Source organism: Diorhabda sublineata, chromosome 1 (assembly GCF_026230105.1).
Source record: "Diorhabda sublineata isolate icDioSubl1.1 chromosome 1, icDioSubl1.1, whole genome shotgun sequence".
NCBI classification, from domain to species: Eukaryota; Metazoa; Arthropoda; class Insecta; order Coleoptera; family Chrysomelidae; genus Diorhabda; species Diorhabda sublineata.
The window spans coordinates 10,222,299-10,246,155 of NC_079474.1; the positions used below are offsets into that span (position 1 = coordinate 10,222,299).

Sequence of the window (23,857 nt, forward strand, 5' to 3'; positions counted from 1 at the left end):
TGGTAATAAAGTGGTTATTGGATGAGGTATATTATTTTTCAACTCCCAACCCCGCTGAATACACTGTTTACACCATCACTACACCAATACTCACAATTACATTGTCTGACGCGCGTTTCCATAACCAAGTTATCGTCTTCAGAGACTGAAAGTAAACTAAAATCTAGTGACTTGACTTACCTGTTTTATTCAGTGGATTCCTTGAGATTTTTTCCCGATGGAATTAATTTTTGAGGGAGAAGGTTTATTGGTGGGAAAATTTAGTATAAAACAGGTTGTGCCGTAGTGGTGTAAGCAGCGTATTCAGTAAGAATATCGCGAATGGTTCCAGAAATTCTAACTTAATCCTAACCCCACAGTTCTGGATAATTTTCTCTTCCTAGCCAGGTTTGTATTTGATATAAAGCTGTTTAGCTGCTGATGTGGTAAGTGGTAATACAGAAAATTTCACAGCTGTACTTTGTCCTGTTGCAGTATCTGTAATTATCTATCGATTGTTCTGAATGTGGAGCATCTTATATTGCTAGTGGAAAATGTATTCCAGCATTGACAATGACATCCCGAGAGCAATTTTCGTATTGGAATATTTCTGCAAAATTATTGACATCGGAATTTTTATTAAACATCTTCCCGACTTTCAATTTTCCTCTTATAAAAAGTGCTGAAATGGTTGATCAAGTATTTGTGTGCATGTATAACTCATTATGAAAACTGTTTAAGAACAGAAAATAACTAAAAATACTTGTTTAGCATTCTAATTCAGTTAAAAATTATTTCTTGAGTGACATAGTCTGACAAGCAGTAACAGGTATAAAGGTAAGGTGTCGCAGCAATGAAATATATAATATCTTCTAATCCTCTATAAGTCCCAGATTCGCTCATCTTTACTCCCAAGAATACCTAGATACATAGGAGAGCAGTTCGACTAATAGGCGATCCAGAGTTGATCAGAAAGGTCGCCGACCTGACACTGTTTTACCGATACTACCACGGCAAATGCTCTTCTGAGCTCTTCTGTCTATTCGACAGACAGACGTGGCTTATCAATACCAATTTCGCCTACAGACACCCAAACAGTGAATTTGTCGGAATTCCTTTCTATGGAGAGGTGCAAAGCTAACCTAACCAAGACACGTCTTTACCAAACACTACAACCTGGCATCTCCACACGGCAGGAACTACTCAATCTACTTGAGTGTGATAGAGTTTAGACACTGGTGTTTGCTTTGCTCATTTGGATAAATTAAGTTGAATATTACTGAAATACCAGTCTTTATCTACAAGTTTTCCAAATCTAATATAAATATTATTCAGAGATCCCAATCTAAAATACTCTATTAATTAGTAGATGTTCCATGGTATGTAACAAATCTCACCATTCACGTGAACCTGGGAGTGCCCAGTGTACCAAAAAATGTCAAACACCATAAAACTATAAAAACGTTGGCCAATAGACCTAATATGAGGTTAGATTAAGTTAGGTTAGGTTAAGTTAGGTTGGGTTAGACCTAATATGGGGTAAAGAGGTAAAGGATGTTAGCCTCATCAAGATATTAGAGATGCTAGATTATCTAACACTCGCGATCAAATCAATTCAAATAATGTATAAAATATTCTGATTGTTAATAAAAAATTAATAGGTTTCAAAAAAGAAAAGTTGGATGAAGTCACTTTTTTGGTTGGCCAGCTTTGCTTTATTTATAAATACTCACACCACTATCAATTGAAATTTATTTAAAAACTTGTGAAGTTGACTTTCTTTTGTCGAAAACTGTTAAAAATTCATTGAAACTCAGCTACATCACAAGGTGCCATACATAGATCTAATCCTCACTTTTCTCGAGATAAAGAAATTGGTAATAATGAAGCGGCGGGTTCAAAAGATCCAACCAAATGTTGGAAGTGGTCTTTTAAAAAATATGGGAACCAATGACGTCGTTGAATATGTAAAATTCTTAGGGCTTGTTGTGTACAATTCCTCCTGTTTTTGCACTGAGAACAATTTCCTCATTAGCAATCTATTATGCCCTTATTGAGTCGTCTCTCCAATATAACCTTCCCTGTGGTACGTGTGGTGCGATTCAATTTGAGCGAATGTTCAAACAGAACATAGCTGTTGAATATTTACTTGGACTAAATAACAGGGCTCACTAACAGGACTTCTTTAGAAGATTAAAATTCTGTTTCTTCCTTCCTTTTTTATCTTTGAATCCATTGGCCTAATTTGTAAGCACGCTTCTCCAAAGGATTCAGCAAAATGTTGAAAATGGTCTATGAAACAAAGAAGTTTGGGAACCAAGGCGTTAGATGAATATGCACATGGAAATTTCTCAAATAAACTGCAAAAAATCCATATTTTGTATATAAAATAATAGCGTTTATCTCGATTTTTTGAGCTCCTCAGTTTGGAATTACCCGAGTTAATTTGAGTGGCAATTTAGAAAATTCATTCCTTCAGAAATTCGATGCGGTCCCTTTTGAATTAAATTTTGTACAGAAGCTACGGAGTGCGAATAATCAAGAAATATTCTCAAAGAATTCGAAACACATATTTTCGAAGAAAATTGAATCGAAGTGGTAGACTACTAAAAAAAAAAAAGAATCCTCTTGTTCTCGAATCGCAACAAACGTATGAAAAGCCTCTGCGGTATAATAACGAGATCGTTAAGCTCGATTCCAATCATAGCTGACTGGATTCCTGATTTTCTATGGTAATTGTCATTTATCGGTTGTTTTCGAACATAAGGCGGACTTCTGATATCTCTCTATATGCAATTCAAATCTTTACAATCGTATACAGTAATCAATTCACGGTAGTACACAATTCCATGTTATCCAAACAAATCATATTTTAATGAAGAGCTTATTATAAAAGAAGAATGTAGAAGTACTTATCGATGATGTTCTTCTTCTCTTATAAATCGTATTTAGTTTGACAGTTAATATCATTATAGATTGAAGTGGATGTTTCAAAATAAGTGACAACAATAAAAGTAGATTGATAGAGATGAAGCACGATTTGGAAAAATAATTATTTATTTAACGAATGCTAATTTGTTTTAGATTATGATGTAGGGAGGCTGTATTATTTCAGAGGACCTATTCATTATTACTGCTTAGTTTATACTTTATATTATCGAGCATACTATACAGCGAGTCGATGAAAATAAAAGTTAATTTATGTATATTCGTGGATTTGTTAACTTTTTATTATTCCAAGGTAATAAATTGACAATTTCAGCGGCAGTAGACTTTTATGTCAGCTTCTAAACATAAAACATTGACTGTATAAACGGTCTACAATAAATATTTTATTTATGCCAACAAGAAATATACGAGTTTGTTCTAGAGGAGCAGTTTACACATATTTTTTATATTATTTGAAGTGGCTCTCTGGTGTAATATTAAAAAGAGTTAATGTCAGGTGATGTGAATAATTTATTTCAGAGACAGGAATTTGTAATTTTATTACTTAACTTTCTTAAAAAAATCTCCGTGCTTCTAACTGACTAAAATGGAAGAAAATCTATTTTTCATACTTGATTATTATAATGCTGATTTTTTTACTAATTTGGTAATACGTCTCCTTTGATAAACACAATTTGCTCTTAGTAATTAAATAAAACTTTTCTAAATCGATTATAGCTATGCAGATGTAATTTTGTAATCTAGACTTTTTTAGTCGAATTTTTCAAGGAAAAATTAGACTATTACAGTAGGCATGACTAGAAGAAAAATGGGGGGCACATCATTTTCCCCATGTTTTGAGACCTCCTGAACACGATTATGATGGTTTTGGAATGTCTGTATATATATATATATATATATATATATATATATATATATATATATATATATATATATATATATCTGTTTAAGCTACAATTCTTATTTTCGTCTCTCGAGCAATTGCTATGGGTCCGATTTGGTTCAAAATTAGCATACATGGCTTTTTTGGCGGCGGATTGATGTTATTAGAGTTTGGTTGAAAACAAATGAATATTTCGAGGGGTCACAGTGCAAAAAAAGTGGTTTTTGACCTTTGCTCACCTCTGCAGGTCAAACGAAAAGCGATTGAAAAATGAAATTTCACATGTAGGTTCAATTAGTTGCGAGATGATTTCCTGTCTAAGGTCGAAACTTTCCTTTTCAACCCCTCTCCATTTTATGGTCATTTTTGTTATATTTTCTTATTTTTTGGCCAGAAAAAGTTTAACTATAGGGTTCGAACTTCGCATGCAAGTAGGGGTGATGTTGAAGAATTGTCTTTTTCAAGTTCAAAGTTTTCTTCTTCAGTTCTTCTAGCACAAAACGCCCGAAATCATTTTGATCCTATTTAATGAATAATACGAGTATGATCGTTGCTAGGGTGATTTTTTTTACCTCCCATTTTCGAAATTTCTTGTCATCATGACAATTTTTTCTTTGTTGTCAATTGGAATTGAACAAGAGGGTTCGAGACCACCGGGTCTATTGAAATTATGAATTTTCATTCGAGAGAGAGAGTTAACTGAAATGAAAAGTTATTGAGGAATAGCAAATTTTCCATATAAAGAAATAAGATTGAGAATTGATATCATTTTTAAGAAATTAATTTTATTGAAAGATTTGTTTGTGTATTAGTTAAATTCTTCATTCGACGAAAAATTCGACTTTCGTGATGGAGCTCTGCTGCACACGACTTTTTTCTAGAATTAGCTTTCATACGAGGGTTGCTACTTAAGCTTTGAGACAAATTAAAACTACTGCGTTAACAAACCATGAAATATCAGAAAAGCTCCATTTTGTAAATTCTATTGAACTACAAATACTTTAATTGATGACCGTTATATATTTGAGATTTGAGGACTGAGGAAAAATTAATTTTTCTTATTAGACCATTTTCTATTTTGATTTTATTCTTATTTTGATATTCATGATGAAGGTGTTCTATTGATTAATATAAATATGCAAATTTTCAGTGTCAATATCATATTTTGATACTTAAAGAAAAGTCAAAATATCAATTTTATCTATCTTTCAAAAATTATTAAAAAAACTAATTTTTAAACAAAAGAGACCTAAAATCTAGAACATTTAGATACATTAATATATTTATAATTAGATATCGCTTTATTATTTTCCAAAATATTCTCCATTAAGATCGATCGAATTGTCAAAGTATTTTTTCCATTCAGATTGAGGTACCTCTGAACCATGTGATTTGAATGCATCAATCGTTTCTTTAGGTATAGACAAACCTTGACCTCGCAATTTCTTTTTGATCTGCGGGCATGAGAAGAAATCATTGGGTTGCAAACAAGGAATGTACTGCGGATGAGACATCAGTTTGTTCTTCATGCCCGTGGTTTTAGCAGAGCTTCGCAGTACAATGAATGATATACAATGAATACTCATCTGTAACTGATGGACTCACATTAAAAATGTTCTCGATTTTGTCCATTAAATCACTTTAATACTTTAATTAACGTTTCATTTCGGAATGGCATTTTTCCCAAATGCCTAATTCGTAAGCACGCTTTTCCAATTTCAGAAAGATCGTTGCACGGCTATCCATTTTGGCACTAACTAACCTAACCTAACCTTTACCTAAGTACCTATTCCATGCTCAGAATTAGTTGAGGGCTCAATATTTTACAATGTAAAAAAATGCATAATCACTTGCCACTTGCTTTTTCCGCATTTCGCAATAATTTAAGGGCAGTGAATAATAATATGTAGTTCCGGGCATGCTGCGTACTGGTTTAATGTTGCTGTAGACTTATATTCTAATTATTAATTATCAGTATTACCTATAATTTTGTTATTCATAGTAGTTTTATTCTATATATTGAAATTTTATCATATTTGTACCTTGATTTAATTATTTTTATGTTTGTTTTTTACTTTTTACGAGCTTTTGACAATAAAGCATATCTCTCTTAATTCGATGTTTTGAACTGATGTGGGGAAGCTCGCATTGTCGTGGTGGAGAATGATTCGTCTTCTGCGATCGGTTTACCTGATTTTTTTCGAACACTTCTGGCAAACAAATGATGGTAAACCATTTAGAATTGAATCTTCTACGTGGTTCATATGCATACATCCATCATTATTCGCATGTCACGGTTTTATAGACGTCTTTCGGTGAACCGTATTTGTTTGTACCAATCAATTATTTTTTGATGAAGATGAATGTTTTAAGTATCTGTAAATAACTCCAATAGCACTAGTATGACGAGAACACTGAAGTTTTTGTACACTCTGTATATGTTTGTTATAATATATATCAAAAAAATTATAGTAGATATATCACGATGTATGAAATACAAACAAAACATAAAATTGGAGATGCTTTTGAAGACGATATATTTTGTACTAATATGGAGAGAAAATCTCATTACATATGAAAAGAAAATACTCAGCAATAATTTCCATCGTATATCAACACACAATCATTTTTCAAATAGAAATCGCAGCATAAGAAATGAGATAACGTACTAGTTATTAGGAAACGAATTTCTGGTGGAATAACGTAAAATAAAGTAGAAGTCTATTGAGATATACTGTATAAATCAAAAGTAGTTCAAATGCTATTTTTCTTAATCATATTGTTATTAAGAGAAGGTTTCACAAACTCTTAATCGAGCGATATAATTTTTTATAGTATATTAAATAAAAACTCAATTATCTTTTTTCTTCTCTTCGTTCCGAAACTAATTTCATATACTTTCTTTTTGTTATGGAAAAAAATGTGACATCTTGTCATTAATTTGGGAAAAACCCGCAACTGTATACTTTCGGCGTCTATTAACCGAAATCAACGATTCGGCTTCAAAAATAAAAATACCGAAAAGAAGAGGGTGGTCTAAGTGCACTCCAATGTTAAGTTGAGAGCACAGCTAAGCTCAGCGAAAACTGCTAAGAATTCACGATCTAAAACTGTAGAAAATCTCGTTGTTTAGGAAAAGGGCTGAGACTGACTATGTAAATTTTGCGACGTTAACGGTCGCCAAAGGAATACCGATGCAAGGGGTGGAATATATTTTCGACATGGTTTTAAAGATACGATTTATTAGATCTAATGTCTACTGATTTCATTACGCATAGGGCGGAGATTAAATGAATAATTCTGATTCAGAAAAGGGGTTTATATATGAGTCAGAATATTCATACTTAAAAAGCAAAACCATTTATAGTAATAAAATTATATTAATAATGATTAAATTATGTATAACCGTGAATTTATTTGGCAAAAAATTCTTTCGAATAAAAATCAATAAGGAAGCTTGTTAAATATCTAAACTGCAAAGAACTTTATTTTATACTTTGATGTTACATATGTAGCGCAGATTTTTTCAGATACTTTAGGCCAGAGGTGTTAAACTCAATTTTGCAGAGGGCCAAATATTAAATTATGAATACGTAGGTAGGTCAGATTGAAAAAAATGAAATTAATTATTATAAAATTCATATGAAAGTTATAAAAGATGGTTGGTAATTATGTTGGGATCTAGATACCTGACATCTCATGTTTTTGTCAAGCTCATTGATGTCAAGTATCATATTTGTTGTAGTTATTTTAAGGATTGATTGGAGATGTTCATTCGTAAGTCTTAGGCGATGTTTGTTGTTATTTATTTTCATGACGGAAAACATCTGCTCATAAAATAAATCTATCAACTCCTTTTGCAAATTAACTGGTGCCTGTGAAGCTTCAAAATTGAATGGATTGTTGAAAATTGGGAATTCCGTAATCAAATTTTGCGCACTTTGAGAATATTCATCCAATTTTCTTTGGTTCATTGTGCCAAATGATTTTAAATGAGGGAAACGGTTAAAAGTTTGATTTGTTGCCTGATTTTCCCACAGCCTCAACTTTGTTTCAAAGGCTTGGGTATATGAATACATTTGAGTGACTATTTCCTTCGAAAAATTTAAGCCAACCAAAAAGCTGTAATATTTTATGTTTACCTAGCAACGATCAAATTTCAGCGATAATACTGCACTAGTGCAAATTATCGATAATTTGCACTAGTGCCAAATTTTCGTCTAGGATTAATAAACATCATTTGGTTTTAATTTTATATTTTAAGAAAAGCAAACAATTATTGAAAATGCAATTAGAATATACAACTTTACTGGAGGCCGACGATGGTGTTTCTATGCTGCTTCCACCACTTCTTATTGTTACTTCGCTACTGTCATTTCGCATTTTTTGTACAACTTCCTCGTGGTGTTCACTATTTACTTGGAGGTAACTCTTTATCGAGGCCAGATTTGAGTGTCCGGTAACCTTCATAATTTGATTTTCTGAAACCCCAACCTTGGCAAGCTGAGTAACTGCCGCAGCACGGTTCGAGTGATTTGTCACTTTTATTTATAAGTTACCGTAGATACCAATTCAATGCCAATATGATGATCGTCAACTACGGTATAATTTAAAGAATAACAAATTTTAAACACAGAATTAAGTTTATTTTAAATTAAATTTTTCTCAGGAAAAATTAGAGAGAAAATTAAATTATCGACAATTTGACATGCACTCGGGACATTAATATTGATAATTAGATTTTTACCCTGTAACTTTATATTCAGATCTGTCAAGTGTTTATTCATATTTTACCAAAAAGGCACAATTAATCCACAAGTCATTGTCATGATCAATTGGTTCACCTTTTTCTAACATGAAAGCTTGAATAGGGTCACGTAATGCAAAAAATCTTTCTAAAACTACTCCTCGACTGAGCCAACGATATTTGGTGAAATAAGAGACATCAGAAAACTTTTCGCCCAAATTTTGTAAAAATCTTACGCCAGGTACTTTTGGAACCATCTTTGTATCTAAACTATAATCATCTATTAGTTTCATTTCAAAAAGTAATTATGGAAATATTTAATTACCATTAAGAGCAAAATCAAAATGCCGATTTTTGTTCATTCAAATTTGAATTGAAATCTTTCGAAAATAAAAGGTTCCCATTTTTGTTCACCCTCATTATTTTGAAGTACAGAATTCTGCCTCCTCAAAATATTTTCAAAAACTTCACGATGTTGGTTGTTGGAATCTATCGAAAAAACTAATATAGACGATTAGAATTTTCATTCTATCTTCAAAATACAAGCCAATCTTGAGACTAACAAATGAAAATCTATAAATTATAATAGAAATATGAATAGTAATACTAGTTTTGAATATATCAACTTCCTCATATTCTCCTAGTTATTTTTCAAACGATTATTTCTCCTTTGAAATGTATTTAAATTCATTTTAACTTTGTTACGGGAAAATGTTTAACATTTTCCTTTTATGTCACCACCGTATATATGAGACTTGATTTATTACAGGCACTCTATTGTATTGCTTACATGGCATAAGGGCGACTTCAAGTTTTGCACTGTATGTCTTTTCTCCGTTACGATATATGGTCGCATAAAACACCGATCTGGCAGGGTTTATATCCATCTATTATTGGATCTCTTTAATATCTTCCGCAATACCATTTTTGAAATTCTCATCTCTTTCTACATATCTTTGAGAATTTTCGAAATTAAAAACATCAAAGTGTACAGATAATAGAGTGAAAATGAGACAAACTTTGTCGATATTACTATATATAGATATTTGAAATGTTTAGAGCAGCGTCGGATTAAGAATTTTAAATGTAATAAACTCAACAGCCAAATAAACCGGACAATTAGATTTATATTAATACATATATATTAATTTTTCCAATTTATGGTAAGAGTAGGTTATTTAAACAAAATCTGCCAAAAGTGAATAATTTTTATTGATTATACAAATACAAAAATACAAAATAGAGGAAAAATGATAATCAAAACATTATTTTTCATTTTTATTAGGTTTCATAGCAATTTGTGTAATTCTAATAGCGGGTATTACTCTCTCAGCAACGGCGAAGGGCTCAAACCCTGTCGGGCATTGAAGAAATTAAATTTTGGACGTACTCCTCCGGCCTAGCATCCCATTCTTTTCGAAGAGTAATTTGGAGCTGATTTAAGTCACTAGGAGGAGGACGACGGCGTCTAGCACTCCTCCCTAAATTATCCCACAAATGTTCTATGGGATTAATATCTGGAGATCGTGCAAGCCAGAATAGCGATTCCCACTTGCTATAAGTATTCGCTAGCGATTCTGGACGAGAATTATATTGCTTTGAAATGAATTGCTCACCAATAAATGGTGCAACAAAAAGAGAGTGCAAAATATCTTGGAGTTCATCTGGACTGACGACTAACCTGGATCACACACATACTAACTTGTACTTGTTAATAGGTGAAAATCTCTATAACGATCGACAAAAAGCTGCTAATATACAAAGTCACACTAAAAGCCATCTGGAGTTTTGGTATTCAACCATGGGGCACTGCATTCAACTCAAGTATTGTAATTGCTCCATGTATATACCCAACAGCGTTAATGCTTGTCCAAATTAAGTCAGTCAAAGAAGAAATATCCCACTTCTCCCAAAAATATACTTACCATATGGAAACCCATCCCATAACATTGCGTTAACCTCTAATGAGACCTTCCACTCAATGAAGGCTTAGAAGACATGTTCCGTGTGACCCGCCTGATAGATATTAATGTCATAGTGTCATATGTTGTGTGGTTATTCCTCAATCAAATGATTTTTCTTTGAAGGGAGATTGCCACTGGGTGATTTTCCTAAAAGACAGTTTATATTGCTTCAAACCATTTGCTCATTATAAAATTTTCCAGACTGCAAATAAGTTGAAGTTTAAAAATAAAAGGTGCAAATGGAATCATAGCCTCTAGGAGGACTTCGTCGATGTACCCCTTACCTTCAAATGGCTGTGATGAATGGCACATTGAGCAAATCGCCTGGTCGTCTCCACATTCTGTCTGGATGGTCTGAGTGGTATAGACCAAATCGAGACTCATCCGTGAATAAAACAGTTCCCCATTGCTCCAGAATCCTTTTCTCTTCGATGCCTTTCCAAAAGTTGGGGCCCTGTCGCGGGTCGCCTTGATACAATTTCATGCTCATCACTCTCCGCTGCACTGTGTCTGCACTCACACGTGTATTTCTAGCCAATTCAGACTTTTTCGAACCTCAGGAGCTGTTAAATGTCGGTCTTTCAATATACTTCGGTACCCCAAGCGTTTCGGTAATGTACTGTAAGCTCCGGTCTTTTCTGGTTAAGGTATCAGCTCGGGCTGTATTAGCATTTGGAAGAACCCATTTATTTTGGACCAAAATTGGAAAAAACATATCGATTAACCACAAAAAAGGCTTGGTTAATAAATTAAAGATGTTTAAATGGGTGAAAAACTACTTACAGTTTAGAATAGCTCTGACAGGTAAATCAACTTCAACGCAAATAAATCGAATCTGAGTTTTTTCTGATTGTCTACTAATCCTGAAGGGATTAGTTCAATGGACTTAGACCTTACATTCTCTGTAATAATTAGAATGATACAAAAACAAACAAATTGCTGAGAATTAGCTTTTTATCCTTAAACTGGCAAGATATTAACCAATGACTTTTTTTTGATTTTAATGATTTTCTATCATTTAGACCTAAATTAAGATATAAAAAAAATTCAATTTTTGAACCATATGTTTCAATAAGGTATCATATATGATACCTACGCTTTAGGGGGTTCTGAGATTTATAGTTATTTAGCTAAAAATTTCCAGAATTCAGCTGAAATCACATCTTTTGTATCTTTTTTTTACAATTAGATAATTTTTTTCTTCAAATTACCATGCAAAGATGACATGCTCATTGTCCGCTCAAAATAAATACGAATAATTTTTGCGCAAGCCATTAGATTTAGATAGTAATTACTTTGGTTTACTTTTGTTATATATAACAGAATTTTTGCTCAAATAATGGTAAAACAAGCCCCATGGCCATTCAATTATATCAGTTAGATGAGAGCAAAAAATTAAGACAACAACGCAACTTAGCTCAAAATAATTTTATTAAACACAACAATTTACATATATATAATAATACATAAATGATATAACAAATATCAATAAACAATTATCACAAGCGTATTGATTTTATTTGAAAAAAGTCATTTTAACTTTTATCGTGAAAGTATGAAATATGTTAAGTTCACAAAATGCATTTTCTAAAACAGGAAATCAGGATTTCTACTTTCCATAATTGCATTCAATACAGTATTATGATCCTAAGAGAATTCACAACTTACAGTTTTAGGATGAGACGCCATTTCACTGATGAGATGTGACCTACTGAATGTTTTTGTTGATAAATGTTGTTATAACTTTCGTTGGACGTAAAACAGTGTGACCAACACATTCATAACGAAATTCCTTTGCCCTTAGAGAAAGAACCAGGTCCAAAGGTTTATCGTCGATTTTTTAAAAAAATATTGAACAGATGTGTGATACCATGCCCGATTAAGGGTTGATATGAAGTGCCCGGTTTTTTTTTGCTGTTGAGTATACTCGTTTTAAATTAAATATAAATTATAAGTAAAAATAAACTATCTAAAATTTTTATTCAATAAATTTCTTTCCGATTTAGTTGGGGCAAAATTTTTAATTATCTCATCAAAATTCATATTCTCTAACAACTCATTTTCAATTCATAGCTTTGTTAATGACGATAATCGCCCATTTAACATGGTAGAGTGATGTACATTTTTTATTTTCTATAAAGCTGAGAACGACCTTTCTGCCTCAAAATTCGCTATGGGAATCGTCACGAGCAATCGGTAGACTATATTGTATATATAGTCTACATTCGGAAATGCTTCGATCATACCTGATTCAATGATCGAATTAAGCATTTTCAATGGTATTAATAAATTATTTGTATTATTAATCAATTCGGGTTGAAGTTTGATAAGAGGAATGAATTACTGTAATTCACAAAATAATTCCATTTCTAGATCATTCGAATATATTTCTACTAGGGAATTTACTCGCACTTGTAATTCATCATTTGAATTTTGAATGCATGTAATGGAATTTATTATTATTTAGAATTTAAAATTATTATACACAGTTAGTTTTATGGAAGGAAAGCCTCAATTATCTCGAAAACGGCTTCTACGATGTTTATAAATTTTTGTGTCCAAGTTTGTGACACGGATGGTGGTATTTACATTGTTGTTATCTCAAATGGTTCACCCTGTATATTTATCGCTTTTCGAATTCCTTAAGAAACACTTATTATTTTTCATTCAATGTTCCCTATACCTAAATGACATAATTTCGGAGTTATAGCGTTTTCTCCGCCGAAATTAAAATAATACATTTATGTATGACGGATAGAATAACAAATTTGACGTTTCAATAAATTATTATTGTTATTATTGTTGAAATTTATTGAAAGTCACAATGAATCGTTTATCTGAAAAAAAAAACGAATTTATATTTGGATATGGTGATAGGAAGTCAACAAGGAACGTGTAATATCTTTAATAATCCATATCCTAACCGAAATCCCATAACAAGATCTAATGTCAGTAAATTAGTAAAAAAGTTTCACGAAATTGATTCAGTGGAAAATTTATTCAAATCACTGTATCAACTGAAAACAAATCTTTAGATGTTTGTGTCCTGTTAGAAGACGACCCACACTTGAGTACTAGACAAATGTCCAGGAAACTTGATATTTTGCAAACATCCGTAATGAAAATTTTACATGATAATAAGATCCATCCATACAAAATAACATTGATTCAAGAATTGTCAGATGACGATTTTGATGGAAGTGGAGAGTTTGTTAACCTAATGATGGAGAAATGTTACAATCAAAACGATCCAAATTTCTTAAGTAATGTTATGTTTTGCGATGAGGTCACTTTTTGTATTAATGGAAACGTAAATAAGTATAATTATAGATACTGGTCACGTAACAATCCTCGTTGGATGCGTGAATCCCACATCCAATATCCTAAAAAAAGAAATGTATGGGCGACAAAATAATTGATCATTTTTTATTGAGGGTAACTCAAATGGTCCGGCGTATTTAGATTTATTGGAAAATAGTATTATACCTGAGTTGGCTCGGATATTTCCAAATCCAAATAATTATTTTCAATTACATTTAAAAAATACTTCATTATTAGATATTTTCAGACAATAACCATATCCCAAACGACAATATTTGGCTAGAACAAGATGGTGTTCCACCTCACTATGCGTGTGAGTAATGTGTTACCCAGGAGATGGATTAGAAGGCGTGGTTTCATCGAATGGTTCTCGCGGGCACCCGACATGAATCCTTTAGACTATTTCTTGTGGGGTTACTTATCGCTTATAAAACGAACCCCTGCAAATATTCAGTGTTCAAATTAAATTAGTGTGTTGATTAAATTACACTAATTCATTCATTTCATTTCAATTTCCAAACAATTATTAGAAAAAAATGCGAATTTTGCTGTATATTCAATATTGCTTCTAAAATAAATGATCAAATTAGTAATTTTGTGGGTGGCCTATGTGCTCGGGGGCTGGTGCTTCAACCCACGTTAGACCCTCCTTAAATCCGACACTGGCTTAGAGGCGTAAACTAGACTTGTGGAAAAATCTCGTAAATCAAACCAATGTTTAATTGAAAAATCTCACAAAGTATTACTCAAATTTTTACGCTCTAAAGTTTAATACTTCTCTATATCTACAAAAATGTTAATACGAGCAGATCCTTTTTCTTAGAAGGTCTAATATTTTTTCCTGTCGAGTAGCTTTATAAAATGAAAGGAAATACTGAAAAAAAAAACAGTAATGATGCAAAACTTCGCAATATATACTTTCAATAAACTTCTCTGGTATCGGTTTTCTTTCAAATTACCAAGCATCGTCTCTGATCGAAACAACAATAAAACAACTGAGACAGGCCCGTATATATACAGAATAGTTCGACGCTGCTAAATTTCCAGTCAAATGAATTTTCCGGAAAAGTAGGTAACTCAGTCTTGTCACTAATGAAAAATATACCGAAAAGCAGTTTTTTATTGACAAATAAACGCTTTGTTAGTCAATATAATACATCAAATTGACCTTTAATATGAGACACACAGTATATTTTTATATTCATTATAGATATTATGAGAACAATATTTTGAAAATTTATTAAAATAAATGTGATAACATCAAAATTCGGCCAATTCAATTAGCTTATTATCCATTTCTGTTGTCTTATATTTGAGTAGAATATCCATACAAATCCTTCTCCTAAAACTGGAAATACGCCTCCAAAGAAACTAAGTAGACATGTCAGCTTAGTGACGTAACTTTTAACCCTCGAAAATATTTTTTTATAAAATCGTCTTAAGGATTCGTCCATCCAACTTTTAAAACCAAAGTTCGTAACTAACTTCGACAAGAAATTCTTATCAACACAGAATATAAGATTCAACATTCCAATTTTTTTTTCATCTATCCAATTTAGTATTTTTTAACGTCCATACTTCGCTAGTGGCATTTCTATTTAAATGTAAAATACTATCTACTCATTAATTTAGGGTTTTAAGTAACAAATGCACAAATGATGCTATATTCTACATACTAAATAATCACTCAACCGATACAACTTTTTGTGATGTTTCTAAGGCTTTAGATTGTGTTAATCATAATATTTTAATCAACAAATTGTAGTACTACGGTTTCAGAAACACGTCTTGCATGGTTTGAGTCATACCTTACCAACAGAAGTCAGCTTGTAAGGGTTGAAACAACGATGTCATCTTGCAAGCCAATAAAATGTGCCCCAAGGCTTAGTATTAGACCCTATTTTGTTTCTTTTGTTTCACCCTTAAATCACAATGCGATTCTAGTTTCCTTTTTCTCAACGTTTATAAAACTAATGTTTTATCATATAAGAATAACGTCGTTGAATCTGCAAAATTCTTATGGCTTGTTGAGGACAATTCCTTGAAATGAGAGTCACATATTGCCGCCTTATCTTTTAAAAATTAAGTTCCCCCTGCTTTGCGCTGAGATCTGTTTCCAAAGAAGTGAACTTATCCACTTTCTTAACAGTTTATTTTGCCCTTATTGAGTCGCATCTCCGATATGTCCTTTTCCTCTGGGGTACGTGTGACACGACTCAATTTGAGCGAACCTTCAAACTACGAAAACCGTTTGCCGAATTTGTAAGCACGCTTTTCTATTTTCAAAAAGGTCGTTGTACGGTTGTCCACTTAGGAATGCGGAGCACGACCTTTACCTACCTACACCACGTTCAGATATAGTTAAGGGCTTAATATTTTACAATGCAAAAAAATGCACAATCACTTGCCAATTGAAATCAAATCGATATCATCTTTTCCCTCATTCCGCAATAATTTGAGAGCATATTTACTAGAAAGTTCCTTCTTCTCTGTGAACGACTTTTAATAATAATATTTAATTCTGGGACATGCTGCATACTGGTTTAATTTTGCTATGGACTTACCTATAGTTTTGTTATTCGTTGTGGTTTTCTTCTGTATATTGGAATTTTTACGTTTGTTTTTCAGTTTTTACATGTTTTTGTCTACAAATTGTAACAATTTTTTGACAATGAACCATTTCTCTCCCTCTCTCTATTGTTAATACATTGTATGTAACTTTCTATGAGGTTACATTACTTTATGAATACACTGTAGGTAAAATTATGCGGCAAAGGTGTAGTTTCTTTCACGTTTTTGATCTTGACTGCTACCTTTTAGTTCTAATTTTTTCACTTTCTGAACATACCTCATCAAAAAATTTCTGGATCATATATTTTCATCGTTCTCCATTCATATCCTTTCCAATATAGTTCTGTATGGAATATCTGTTTTTTGTTTTAATTAAATTAACACAAAATTTGGTGAAGATCTGCATTTTCTCATCAGATTTTTCCTGCCATGCACAAATTCACGTGCGTGAATTACATTACCGTCTACTGGTCTCTCCGCTTTGTAGGTTACTTTTTGCGCTTATCACGGTGTCATCCACTTTGTCTGACGACAGGCGGGATTTTCTTTCATTCTATATCACAGTGACAATTGTCTTGTTTACGTATATTGTAAAAGCCTCGGTAGCAAATAAGTACGCCAGGAATATACAATGGAGGCCTTGTGTGCGGTAAACGCAAAAAAACCGGGTGTAATTCTAAAAAGAATTTCGTTTTTCCTTTGTAGCTAGACGAAAATTGAAGTTGGAGGTTAACGCGTATCGAAGATAGGGCGGCTTTTATTCAATGCTCCTTTTTTTGTAGGAGATAATGTTTATTGTCTCGAGAAAAAGATATATTTGATACACTTCAGTACAGAATAAGAAATATGACTTCTTTTTGGAAAAATTCATAGAATCATCACGAACAATGGGTGAGTTTCGAAAGGATTTTAAAATCACTACTATTTCTTGAAGGAAATGGAAAAAGTCTTGTTGGAATTAATGGCCACTATTGCACAGAGAAGGTGTACAAAGGTTTTGATTCTCAAAATTTGTACTTTTTAGTAAAGGAAGAAGTATTCCAAACTATATTGAAGAAATATACTACAAAAAGTTCGCTGATTTTAATTCGTTTTTTTTCAAATTTGGTATACATCACTAAAAATATTTTTATTTTCCTATTTTCGAGCTTCTTCATTTTTCATCTGTTATTATTATAAATAGGAATAAACTGTGATTATAGAAAATTCTTTTTAAATACAAGGATGGTACCAGAAGTACCTGCCCTGACTTAGAGATCGCGCTAATTGCTTGAAAAATGTCACTGTATTAGAAAGTACACAATCTATACAGCACTAGTTATTTGTATGCCAAGGACTTAAAGTGTTACTTTGTTGGACGAGTCTGAAAATTGCGAGACGAGTCCAACAAAGTAGTATTTCAGCCGCGGCGTACACAACATTTTTTAGACGACGCATAAGAATGTAACAAGAATTCTATTATATTTTCTCTGGTTAAAGTTTTTGATTTTTTTGCAGTATACCCTTTTGTTTTGTTTCTTCATGAAATTGATGAGTTTTGGACATTTGTTGATGTGAACATCTTGTTTTATTGCTACAGTACTTTTAATCATCGAGAATGTAGACCATAAAGTAGAACTTTTCCAGATTTTAGGTTTTCTGAAAAATAAGTGAGCACTACGTTTTCCGTTGGGTTTTTCACCTTTTTCTGGTGATACCACTTCAGAGCTCGTACTGTTTTTCGAAGCTTGCACAAGATTTATCCGGCAACGAATGAAGAACGGCCGCATTGCTTTCTTCAGCGAGTTCAGGTGGCGTGGATTCGAGTAACTCTTCATCACTGATTTTTTCTTTTTCATCATCATTCATTGTTATTTATTAATTAACACAAAGCTTCGGATAAAGCAAATAATTTCAGAAAATTAAAAATTTAAGGTTATGCTAAATCATCGAATTGAAACCTCAACTGTCAACATTGAAGTGGCTAGAGTCACATTTAAAGAAGTTGAAGTTGTCTACTCCAGAACGTCCCGAAAGTGTCTTGCAGTACGGAACTGTCACTTTCACTACATGGAACAACCAAAACGCAACTTTCGCTATATAAATGAAAACAAAACGAACAACTTTCAGATTAGTATTTGTTTGACAGTTATCCATAATGAACGTTTTCAGTGAATTTGTGATCATGTGATACAATACTTTATTGTGGAAGGCATTAGCCCAACTAATCTGAAAGCTGAACAGGATTCTACTCTGGGTGAGACTACTCCTTCGTTATCAACAGTAAAATATTGGGTGGCAGAGTTTGAACGAGGTCGTACAACCTGCGAAGACCTGCATCGCAGTAGTTGACCAAATGAAGTGACGACTTCAGAAATATTGAAGAAAATCCACAAAGCGGTACTGGATCATCGTAGACTAAAAGTGCGCGTGCTACCAGTTATAGTAGACATTCGAAAAGTGCGGTACAACGCATATCAACTGACAATTTGGACATGAGAAAGCTGTGAGGAAGATGAGTGCCACGTTTGCTCACAATGGAACAAAAACAGCGTTGTGATGATGTTTGGCAATATTTCACACTTCTACATAACAAGGTATGAAACGTAGTTTCACCACTTCACACCAAAACAATGGACTGAAAAGACAGAGCCGGCTCTAAAGAAAGTATCTGCAGAAAAGGTCATGGCTTCGGGATGCGCGTTGAATAATTTTCATTGACTAACTTGAAAAAGGAAAAACTATAAACGGAGAGTATTATGCGAACTTATTGTAACGTTTGAGTGAAAAAATCAAACAAAAACGACCGCATTTGGCTAAGAAGAAAGTGTTGTTTAATCAAGACTGTACACACATCCGTTATTGCAATGGCTAAAATCAATAAATTAAAGTTTGAATTGCTACTTCTTGCACCCCATTCACCAGATTTAATCCCGTCGGATTATTCTCTGTTCTTAGATTTGAAAAAATGGCTCGGTGGTCGAAGTTTTTCCAACAATGAAGAGGTAATGTCGGCAGTTGATGGCTATTTTGAGAGCCTTGGCGATTTTTATTATAAAAATAGTATCAAACTTTTTGAATATCGCTAGGAGAAGTGTATGGAACAGAGTAAATATATTTTTTTCCGAAATTTTCTTTATAGGGCAAGGTACTTCTGGGACCATCCTCGTAAAACGCCTGCCAACAATATATTGATTTGTCGTTAAGTTGAATCTCATCTAGAGTGTATTCAAACTTCTGTTTAATTACTAGAGCAATTAATGAAATTTCGATTCTTGTGCTTTAGGAGGAAATCCATAATTGATGGATGTGCCGTGCTCCATCATCAGGAAAGTTTTACTGAAGATCTACTTTACTACATCTTTAATAAAAGAAAGATTATGGATTATGACCAAATCATAATCTAAATGGTTTTGTTGATATTTGATGAGAAAAATAGTCAAAATTATTTGACGAACACTTTGAAATATAAGCTATTGAATTTAAAATAAGCGTTTCAAACTCACCTATAGTCGTTAAAACTGTTAAAGAATAAAGAAATGCTTTTGCGAAGCTCCATTCGTAATTATCATTCGTAGATTTCACATCGAATTTTGCAACTTGTAGTGGTTGATGCAAGGCCATCTCCTCGGCCATGGACCGAAGCAACTCCTCTTGAAATTTGGTTATTTCTTGAGCTGCTAATCGGGTCCAATTATCTCTGAAAGTATTAAAATAATAAAAGCAAAAATATAGCAGATTTAGTTATTGCTGTTAAAAAAACATTAATGTCAAAACCAACTCATAATATCTAATTGAGTATAGACTTATTCATTGACAGAGTTCGCTTAGATTTTAGTAAATTTTTATTATTGATACAGTATTCATAGGTGTTGAAAATCCAATAAAAGCTTTACGTAACCCAGTAATTGATTAATATAGACAACATAGGGGCTCACAATCTAGTAGAAATTCAATCAAACACCTTGTATCATCAATAAAATCATCACGAGTGTCAAAAATCCTTTCTAACATCATCTAAACACACATAGTTTTCGTTATAATCCAGTGAAAATGCATTCTTGTTTTGATTTCTGGTAGAAATACTGGATGCTCCGAGAATTTTTGAGTCAGTTTCTGAGTTAGAGACCTTTAAAGCTGCGAAATCAAAACTTATATTTCAGTATATTTTCTAAATTATACATTCGAAGATTATGAATTTGATGGATGATTACGTATTTGCGTATTTACATGTTTGAATGTATAAATGATTCTTCACTACTATTTGAAGGCCAGGGGCGGCTTATGTCTTATGGTTAAGAATACCTAGATTTTATAGGAAAAGAAAAAAAATGTATCGTGAAAAAATCTGTTAAAAATTAGGAGTTGATTGTTTTATGTTCCGGGATTTGATACAAAAAAAATCGGAAGTGAATAGATTCCGTAGAAATAATCCTATCTAAAAATAGCGAAGATAAATGTTTCAATGGATTTTTCAACAAAATGGTACTATTTGTTTAACTCTTGTACTTGCCAAGAAAACTGTTCCCCATACAGAGATATTCTAAAGAAAATGATAAATTGTAATTATCGTCATGTCCTGGATGTTGAGGATTATCCAGCAAGACTGGCCTACTTTCGTTAATTTCTAGATAAACAACTAGTTGATAATACATTTGTTAGGAAAGTTCTCACTCGAATTTTTTTCATCAATTCCTAGAACACCTGGTACTTCGACAAGAAATCAAAGGAGAAAAGCATTGTGAAAAATTTTCATTAGATTATATCGAAAACTATGTTTGTTTAGATGATGTTTGAGAAGATTTTTGACACTTCGTATGGGAATTTTTTTATTATTTTCATGTCTTCTACTCACTCCCAATTTTTTTGCGTCAAATCCCGGAACACACTGTATAATTGATCACAGAATCAATAAGCACATACCAGCCAATTTTGTATGTCTATCTTGATAGTTGGTTAATCAGATATTGCGAGCAATCAAGTAAATTATTAGGAAATGTATAGTTTTATTTGGATGCAAATCAACGGATTTAATCTGATACATTCTATAGTAAAAATACACACAGGAGGTATTAAAATACAAGTATAGAGGTACAAGGCAAAATCGAAAAGCCACCGATAAGCTTGCTCCAATTCGGTCGATCAAAAGTTTAGGAAAAATGTTTGAAAAGTTATTATCCAGGAGAATTTGTTACAATAGATGAGAAATTAGAGGCATTTAGGGGGCTTGTTCTTTCATTCAATATATTCCAAATAAACCTGGTAAATACGGGATCCAAGTCTACGCTATGTGCGGCACAAAAACATTCTACACCCATAATTTCGAAGTTTATTGTGTTAAACAACCAGAAGGACCCTATCAAATAAGGAACAAGCCTCATGACATCTTCCCCAATTTGGGGAAGTGGCAGAAACATAACGATGGACAATTGGTATGGCAGTATACCTCTAGTCCAATCGCTTTTTGAAAAAAATTACTTGTCTAGGAACTTTGAACGAAAAAAAAACAAAAAAAAAATTCCAGTTGAATTTCTGCCTATCAAGAATAAAGTAGTATTATCCACTATGGCCGGATTGCAAAAGATTTTGACCTTCACGTCTCATGTCTTTAAAAAATCAAAAGCGTTTTTGTTATATCAGGTATGCCTGATATTATAATTTGACCAAAGGGGGCTTAGACACTGTTAATCAGATATGTAGTCCTTCTGTTTCCAGAATAAACAGGACATGGCCTTTGACCCTATTTTTTTCATTCACGAATGTGGCCGGTATAAACGCACACGCCTTGTACCAAGTAAGCACCGATGAAAAATAGAAAGACGTTTATTTCTAAAATCACTGGCCTATAATCTAATGAAGCCACATCTGTTCGAAAGAGCTCGAATTTGTACGCTGCTGCTTGCCATCCGAGTAGTTTTGGAGAAGTACCGAGAAAAAAGCATTGACGAAGGGAATTCCGGTGAACCTCCAGCAAAAATTTCATTCAATCAAAACAATTGTATGCTTAAAATATTCTGAAGATGTTTCTTAAATTTATTAAAAGATTAAATGCCAATACTCCATAGAAAATAATTACCTTATTGAGGTTTTTCTTATTTCAACTTTCGTCTTTGTTTTAATTTGACAATTCATGGATATTATGTCTTAAAACATAACCTTATATTTATTGTAAAATTTTATTTATTTTCATGAATTTCAAGATTTAACACTCAAATTAAATTGGTAAAATAATTTTTCATGCCTTTTATTTGTAATTGGAATAAATTGTGCCATTTTAATAGCCTTTTTTCCGCCACTACTTTAATACAAAATATCCAAGACTCTGAAAATTCCTATTTTTCTTTCTGAACTCTCCTTCAAGCATAAAAGTGCAAAGATGTGAAGAAATTTTATTTATATATTCATATTTATTTATAGAAATTATTATAGAAAAGAAAAAATGCTGCAGTGACGTTCTTTGTACGCAGCGCGCCTGTGGTGTGTCAAATTTGAGCACGCCCGCTTGTAGATTAATATTCTACGTATTTAAATGTTGAGTTATCAAAACTAATTAAATTATTGATTCATAATGTTCAAACACTTAAATAGCTCACCTGTATAATATATTCAAACTGACAGTTATATCCCAAATACTTTCTACAGTTCTAGCTCTTGCTTCGTCTGCTTTAGCTTTGAGTTCTGCACTATGATTGGATTTTTTATTAGTAATATCGATATTTGTTGATAATGATGTTGTCGCTAATATTTGATGTTGGTAATTGCTACCTCCTTCGATAGAAAGGAATATAACCGAGCCTATTAAAGTGTAACCAAAAAGTAGTACACATATACCTGAAATAGAAAATAATATAGATTTTGGAGGTCGAAAGAATCTCGAAAACCAGTTGATTGAAATAATATTATATGTTTTTAAAGGTTGTGAAGCAATATTTAGGGATTTAGTTGCATAGGCAAATTCAACCGAGGTTGGTCCTAGAAGTACCTGGCTTTACCTAGAGATACCACTGTATTAAAAAGTACACAATCTATACAGTATATGTTTAAAGTTTGAGGACACCACGTTGTTTAGTATTTGTTTGGCAGCCATCAATAGTGAACATTTCCAGTGAATTTGTAAACATGGGATACAAAATTTTGATTTGAAAGATACCAACATAAGAGACGAAATAGATTCTACTCTGGATGAGGCTGCTCCTTCGTTATTAACAGTAAAATATTGGGTAGCTGAATTTAAACGAGGCTGTACGACCAAATGGAGTGACGACTTCAGAAATGTTAAAGAAAATTCACAAAGCGGTACTGGGTCATTGTCGGCTGAAAGTACATGAGCTAGCAGATAACAATAATATGAAAAGGGAGAGCCGACTCCAAAGAAGGCATTTGCAGGCAAGGTGATGGAGTCGATTTTTTGGAATTTTGGGATTCGCGTCGGATAATTTCAATTTCAATATTATTCTAACTTAT

General features: G+C 32.6%; 1 protein-coding gene across 1 annotated transcript in view; it reads right to left on the reverse strand.

The window, feature by feature from the left end:
* Window positions 1-23,857, reverse strand: part of LOC130442340 (potassium channel subfamily K member 18) — a 231,082-nt gene that overhangs the window by 14,525 nt on the left and 192,700 nt on the right. Inside the window, exons 3-4 of the mRNA XM_056776368.1 lie at window positions 22,987-23,224; window positions 19,900-20,093 (exon numbers count right to left, since the gene is read on the reverse strand). Coding sequence (XP_056632346.1) covers window positions 19,900-20,093; window positions 22,987-23,224 — 432 coding nt within the window. The remainder of the gene's footprint in view (window positions 1-19,899; window positions 20,094-22,986; window positions 23,225-23,857) is intronic.